The 7,528-nt window shown below is 36.5% G+C and overlaps 1 protein-coding gene across 1 annotated transcript; it reads left to right on the top strand.

Annotated features, from left to right (window-relative positions):
- Window positions 1–2,777: 2,777 nt before the first annotated feature.
- On the top strand, window positions 2,778–3,731 carry LOC308350256 (olfactory receptor 4A15-like; the record flags this gene model as incomplete). The annotated part of the gene is made up of 1 exon (XM_080815394.1): window positions 2,778–3,731. The coding sequence occupies one exon, from the start codon at window positions 2,778–2,780 to the stop codon at window positions 3,729–3,731; it is 954 nt and encodes a 317-aa protein (XP_080671520.1).
- Window positions 3,732–7,528: the final 3,797 nt, after the last annotated feature.

Here is a 7,528-nt window from a genome sequence, read left to right as displayed (position 1 = left end):
CAAAATTTTTGCTGCTTCATTTTTATGGTCACTGCTCAACCACTAAAAAAAGCACTTGTTTATGTGGGGAACAGATTTTACTATACAGACTATTAAATAGGAACATTCAGATAAGTATTGTGATCATTGTTTCAAAAAGTTCTGGACTGAAATTTACAATTTCAGAGTCTGCAGTTTCCATTATCCTGCTGATCTGGAAGTCTTTCCCAGTGTTTTACACCTTGCATACCACACACCTGGATTGTTTTTCTGTCTCATGTTGTTGAATTTCGTGTAGTATATCTCTTAATTTATCTTATTTTAATTCTTATTGTGGGATAGTTATAGATTAAAGTTTTTGGAGCATTCCTTAGTGATTTATCTGTTCTCATTGAATGTGTTAAGAAATTCGAAATATCTCACGAATGTTGGAAACAGATATACTTATTTTTAATAAAATACTATAAAAGTAAAGTATAGAATTTTGTATCATTCTGTTTCAAATCCCTAGTTTTCAATAGTCTAGCATAATAATTATGTTCACAAGCACATTTTTAACAGTCTGCTTTTTATTGACTAAAATGCATTTTATATTATATCATATTATATGGCACACATATAGATTCTGGTGATACCATTGTTAGAAAGATGTGTTTACTCTCCTGGCAGATCTAACAGATGACTGGGGAAAACACAGCTATAAACAAATGAATGCTATAGGGCAAGGGGTTGGACCCTCATACTGGAAGTTATCTCTTGAATGCTCAGATGACCCCTATGCATTGTGAGTATTTGCCATTATAAATGCAGACATAGCTTCATAACTGTGAGTGGGGATATTTAATTATGTATGTAGGTGAATAACCTGCTGGAAGTCCCAAAGATGGAAGTCCTTTAAGCAGCTGGTCTCTTCTGATATATCTTAAGGTTCAGAATTTGGTTTTCTGGAAATGTAAAAAGCCTGAGCAGTGAGTCCTGGTACTGATGCTAGGTTACCCTCTGGTCTAACTCTGGATTGGAAGCTCAGGAAATCTGAACTTCTTCTACTTGCAATTCAGTTTCCCCAAACCAAACTCCATCAATTCAAAGCCTATTTCATTCAGTTTATGGTCTTTGCTAGTTCTTAACTGCCTTTTCTGTTTTATTTTCTCTTTCCTACACTTTTATTCTCCGTCTGGCTTGTCTAGAAGCAGAAAGAATAGAATAAGCTTTCCTTCACAAATGATGGTTTACAAATGTAGATATTATAATGGAGCACATTTAAAATAATTTTGCCAAAACAAAGTTGCACATATTACATGTACAATTGGTCCTGGGTTGTATCTGGTAGGCCTCAAGGATAATTTATTTTTCTCAAATGAGAAGGAATGTCTTGTATTCCACACAGACTCGGAAAATCAAGAGCTAACAATATGAATGAAATATCTGGTGTAATCAATTTATCACTTTAATAATCAAATAACCTTTAACACATGCTAATTCACCCTGGTTAGTATAAAGATGGTCCAGCAGTAGGTGCTAGCATGTCATTTAAGATAAGGTTTTCCATGACTAGAGTTCAGAAACTCATATCTCTGGGAAGGCTATAACCTTTCCAATAAGAACATGAGTTGGGACATGATTTTCCCAGGATGACTGAACAAAGTTAACGTTTTGAGATTTTTAGTGTGGGACTCTTGCTACTATACCATGATTCTGCATAAAATCTTTATGTTGGCATTCTGAATTGAGCTACAGTTAGCAATAACCAATTCTAAACCATTTTGGAAAGTAGGGGAAATGTCTAGGTAGTACCCATTTACTTAAATTTGTACTATCGATTTTTCTCTTCTATAACCTCTGTTGTAATAAATGCCAATTCCATTTGTGTGCATATGTGTGTCTGTAATTTCAAACAAAGTGTACTTTCATGAGTGGGAAGAATTTATTTTTCTTTTTTTTTAAAGATTTTATTTATTTATTAGAAAGAAAGAGAGAGAAAAGAAGGGGGAGAGCACAGCCAGAGGGAGTGAGAGAGGGAGAAGCAGACTCCCTGCTGAGCTAGGAGCTGGTTGTGGGGCTCAATCCTAGTACTCTGTGATCATGATCTGGGCTGATGGCAGATCCTTAACTGGCTGAACTACCCAGGCATCCCAGGGAAGAATTTAATGTACTGATCTCTTCTCAGATGGTTTCTTACATGTTTAAAATTCAGCTGGATTAAATAAAGTTTAGTAAATATTTCAGGGGCACTCATAGTAGGTCTGGGTCTTTCATCACAGCAGGTGACATATTTTTTGATATTTGGAGCTCATAGTGAAGTCACTCAGAAAGGCAGTTATCTAAATGTCAGGTAATCATTTTATGCTCCATGCACTAGATATTATTATGTAAACACGGCTATTAAAGATGAGCTTGTTCTCATGGTCAATCTCAGAAACCCAGAAAGCATTCAAGAAAAGAAGAAATGACATATAAAATAAAAAATGAAGTATTTGTAGGCAGGATTCTGGCAAAAGCCTGTTCCTTGTTTTTTGGTAGGTCATGTCACAGATACGCCCACTGCCATGGACCTCCCAGGTAGAGAACTGGTCTCCTTGTAGTTGATGCAAGAAATTTGTGGAAATGAAAGCAGAAACTGTGGGTGGCGATTCTAAACTTTCATTCTCTAGAAAGTCACCCTGTGTGAGGCCCTGTGGGGCAAACGTGGTTGAGTGTGGCAACGGTTTTTGACATAAAGCTTGTGATCCTCCCGAATTCATTATGGCTCTTTCATTTACAGCCTCTGACGCCTGAGTTCAATGCCTTCCAAAGAATATATGGGAAATAGAAACAATGTGACAGAGTTTGTCCTTCTAGGGCTCACACAGGATCCTGAGGGGCAAAAAGTGCTCTTTGTCCCATTCTTACTCATCTACATTGTGACAATAGTGGGCAATCTGCTTATCATAGTAACCATTATGGCCAGCCGGTCACTGGGTTCTCCCATGTACTTTTTTCTTGCTTATTTATCATTTATAGATGCCATCTATTCTACTGTCATTGCTCCCAAGATGATTGTAGATTTGCTCTATGAGAAGAAGACTATTTCCTTCCAGGCTTGTATGACTCAAGTCTTTCTAGATCACCTATTTGCTGGTGCTGAAGTCATTCTTCTGGTGGTGATGGCCTATGACCGCTATGTAGCCATCTGTAAACCACTTCATTATCTAATTATCATGAATCAGAGGACATGTGTTCTTATGCTGCTGGTGGCCTGGACTGGAGGTTTTCTGCACTCATTGGTTCAGTTTCTCTTTATTTATCAGCTCCCTTTCTGTGGCCCCAATGTCATTGACAACTTTGTGTGTGATATGTATCCCCTACTGAAACTTGCTTGTACCAATACCTACCTCATTGGAATTTCTATGATAGCTAATGGAGGAGCCATTTGCACTGGCATCTTCTTCATTCTCCTAGTTTCCTATGGGGTCATATTACACTCCCTTAAGAGTCATGGTTTGGATGGGAAACACAAAGCCTTCCACACCTGTGCATCCCATATAACTGTGGTCATTTTATTCTTTGTTCCCTGTATCTTCCTGTATGCAAGGCCTAATTCTACCTTTCCCATTGATAAATTCATGACTGTGGTGTTGACCTTCATAACTCCCATGCTGAACCCCTTAATCTATACCCTGAGAAATGCAGAAATAAAAAATGCTATGTGGAAACTTTGGAGTAAAAATGTGACCTCAGTTGACAGAGGGCTGTATTGCTCATGCAGAACATGATATTCATTCTTTCACAGAATCGAGGACTGCTTTCGTTATCAGTGATTACATCTAAAAAATTACCTCCTTTGGGTTAGTTAGCCTCTTTATTCTGAAATAGCTATATAAATTAATCTTTATCTAAATGGAGTATGTTATAACCCTTAGAGAGCAAGAGAATTGGTTAAGTTTAATCTCTGATCTATATAACCATACTGTGCAAAGGTTCTTCAGTGAGCAACAAATTTTTGTTTTATTTCAAGTTTTTGTTGGTGGAGTATTGTACCTCCATGGTACATAAAAATATGACCTAATAGAAATTATTCTCCTTAGTCCAAGAGAGTGAAATTTAAAAATTAAAAATTCACATTGTTAAAAAAAAGAACCTTAATCTAACAGTAGAAATAAATTCCCTGTCAAATTAAATAATTAGAAATTTCACAGCACATGTTCAGAGTTGAGGATAGATCTATGAGAAGTGAGCTTTATTAGCTTTATACTGTAATGGTAGCATATGGCTGATTTTCTATATCCTAATGATGTTTTGGTCAGAAAAATTAAATTGCTCAATGCATTCTGTACATCTAGATCAAACAACTCCTCTGGTAGTTGAAATATACATTTAGTCTCTCATACCACAGTAGACTGTCAGAGTCTACCTACATTTAATTAAATTCCCTGGGTATACTTTTTTAAAATTGTAATAAATGTTAAGCATTTTGGGAATATGTTTTGTTTTACATATGAATGCCTTTCTCCTCTGTAAACTTCATGTTCTGGACTTAAGTAATAAGTCAAAAGTGACTTCTCTCTTTACAATTTCTCTATAGAAATTTTGGAGGTTGATTACTATATTATGAAGATCATTTTTGAAGGCCCTGGCATTACATATTACCTTGCTGAGAGGTCAACTCACAACACAGATTGGATATGAAATTGGTATTTTTTACACTCTCTTTCTTTCAATTTATAATTGGATCCAGTGAATGTATTTAACAATATTAATGCTTCCATTTATTTAAAATGTATTGAATAAATGCCAGCCATGACATTTTATTTATTCTTCAATGAAGGAAATAAAAACTAACCTAGGTATTTTAATCAGAAAGATATCCAGTACAGTGGATTAAATACTTCAAAATGACCAGAATTGGAGGATCTGAGACCTGAATACTGGTGTGAATGCAGTTGGGATCAAGGATTTACCACCAAAGCTATTATGCAGAAATGAGGAAGTTGGACTCAGAATGAAAGATGTGTGATATACTTCTCAAAGTCCTTCCCTGTCCTGATTTTAAAAACAAAATTAAAAAAAAGTTTTAAAGTTTTGCTTCTTACGTGTACATCTTTAACCTATATAGAACATAAATGTTCAGGTATGGTGTGAGGTGGAAATATACATTCCTTTTTATCATAAGAATAAATTTCCCAGAACACTTATTGATAACCACTGAATTTCCCACTACCCTGCAACACCTCTAATTTTATATATAAAATATCTGTATATCTATTCTTCTATTTCTTAGCTTTCTATGCAGTTCAATTAGTTGATCTATGAATAATAATATGGTTTCTAAAGTGCTGCAATATTTCAGATACCATTGTGATATAAAAAAAATCCCCCCAATGTTTAGTAGCTGAAAATACCAGCAATCACTTCATCATTTCAGATGGTTTCAGTGGGTCAGGAATTTGGGAGCATTTCTGAGGGGGCAATTCTTTTTCAGGGTCTGTTGTGAGGTTGCAGACAGAAATTGGCTGAGACTGAGGTAACTAAACTGAAAAGTTTAGTTACTCACATGACTTGTACTTAGACTTTCAAGTCTTGAACAGTGGGAACTAGAACTACTGGTACTCCTTGAGATTATAAGGGTGGGGTCCTAATCTGATAGAACTGGTGTCCTTGTAAGGAGAGGAAGGGACGAGAGAGTTCTCTTTCTCAAATGTGTTCACAGAGGAGAGGCTGTGTGGAGAGAGGCCATGTGAGGACAGTGTGAGAAGATGGCCAATCCACAAGCTGGGAAAAGAGGCCTCATCAGAAACCAGCCCTGTTGTTACCTTGGTCTTGGACATCCAGCCTCCAGGACTGCGGGAAAAATCAATGTCTGTTTATTCCCCCCAGTCTGTAGTATTTTTTTATGACAGCCCAAGCAGACTTTGATGATGATGATAAATAATCTAGATTTGGTGAATAAAGGCCTGAGTTGAATCACCATAATTCAGTTCATAAAGGTCATGGCTCCTCATCAAATCACCATATGTGAATAATTCCTAAAGCTAGAATTTTTTGAATGAAGGAATCATCAGGTATCCTTGAATAGTCTGCGATACCACCACAAATAGGGGTGTATATCTTCATCTTAACCTTTTTCTAAGGCATCTGAGACCATTTTGCCAGGGTAACTGTGCTCTGGAAAGAGAAATAGTCAAACATTTCTGGAGACGACTGGAAATATGTTGCAAACTAGTGCTCCTTCCTGTGGTCCAGTAGTCTAAAAGCAGACCAAAGGTGAAAGAAGGAGCAAACACTATTATAATGGGGCAGTTTTATATACATTGTTAGACTTCCAAGTGTTCCACAGGAATACATTTCTGTTTTGGGTCCCTGGTCACTGGAGTATAGTTTCATGGAATGAAGGAAGGACTTGATAGAAGTATTTAAAACTACGAACCATGAGAGACTGTGGACTCTGAAAAGCAATCTGAGGGTTTTGGAGAGGTGGGGGTGGGAGGTTGGGTGAGGCTGGTGGTGGGTATTATGGAGGTCAAGTATTGCATGGAGCACTGGGTATGGTACATAAACAATGAATTTGGAACACTGAAAAGAAATTTAAAAAAATAAATTAAAATTAAACTTTTGTAGCAACATGGATGGGACTGGAAGAGATTATGCTGAGTGAAATAAGTCAAGCAGAGAGAGTCAATTATCATATGGTTTCACTTATTTGTGGAGCATAACAAATAACATGGAGGTCATGGGGAGATGGAGAGGAGAAGGGAGTTGAGGGAAATTGGAAGGGGAGATGAACCATGAGAGACTATGGACTCTGAAAAACAACCTGAGTGTTTTGAAGGGGCGGGGGTGGGAGGTTGGGGGAGCCAGGTGGTGGGTATTATGGAGGGCATGTATTGCATGGAGCACTGGGCGAGGTGCATAAACAATAAATTCTGTTACACTGAAAAGAAATTTAAAAAAAATTAAAGAATAAACAAAAACGAAACAAAACAAAATAAGACCAAAAAGGCCCCCTAATCTTTCATTCCAAAATATTAAGCAAAAAGTAGTACCATATTTTTGGCTACCAAAGAGATTTGATAGATGCAGAGAGTGAGTCTTACCACTTTCCCACTTAATTTTCTTGCTTGGTTTGGGAATAAAATGGAGAGACAGGCTCAATCCGTATGGAAAATAGATGCTTAGAATAAAATCTGATATCATTAATATTTACTTTTTGTGATTTACCTTTGTATGAGAAAATCCTGTAGAGTCAAAAAGATGTATTTGGTTATGATCTCTCAATATCCTCATTTCCCTAGACAGGTCTCACTTGGAAAACAATGAGGTTCACAGAAGTAATTATATAGACCAATTAGGCAAGCAAAACAATGTCTTTTGTTTGGATTACTCTGCAATAAGTGAGAATTTCAGCTATTCCATGCAGGAAAAAGATAAATAAGCTAGGATTTAAGAAATCTAAATTTATGCCCTTAATTTGTCTCAGATTCTTCATATGAGAAATAAAAAAAAAGTGAATTAGGTACTCTTCAATAACTCATTCAATTTCCGTTGCCTAAGATTTTTGATTGATTCATCAATT

The sequence above is a fragment of the Martes martes genome (genome assembly GCF_963455335.1).
Source record: "Martes martes genome assembly, chromosome: 10".
NCBI lineage: Eukaryota > Metazoa > Chordata > Mammalia > Carnivora > Mustelidae > Martes > Martes martes.
Note: the sequence above shows the minus strand (reverse complement) of the source record. Positions and strands in the feature narration are given on the sequence as shown.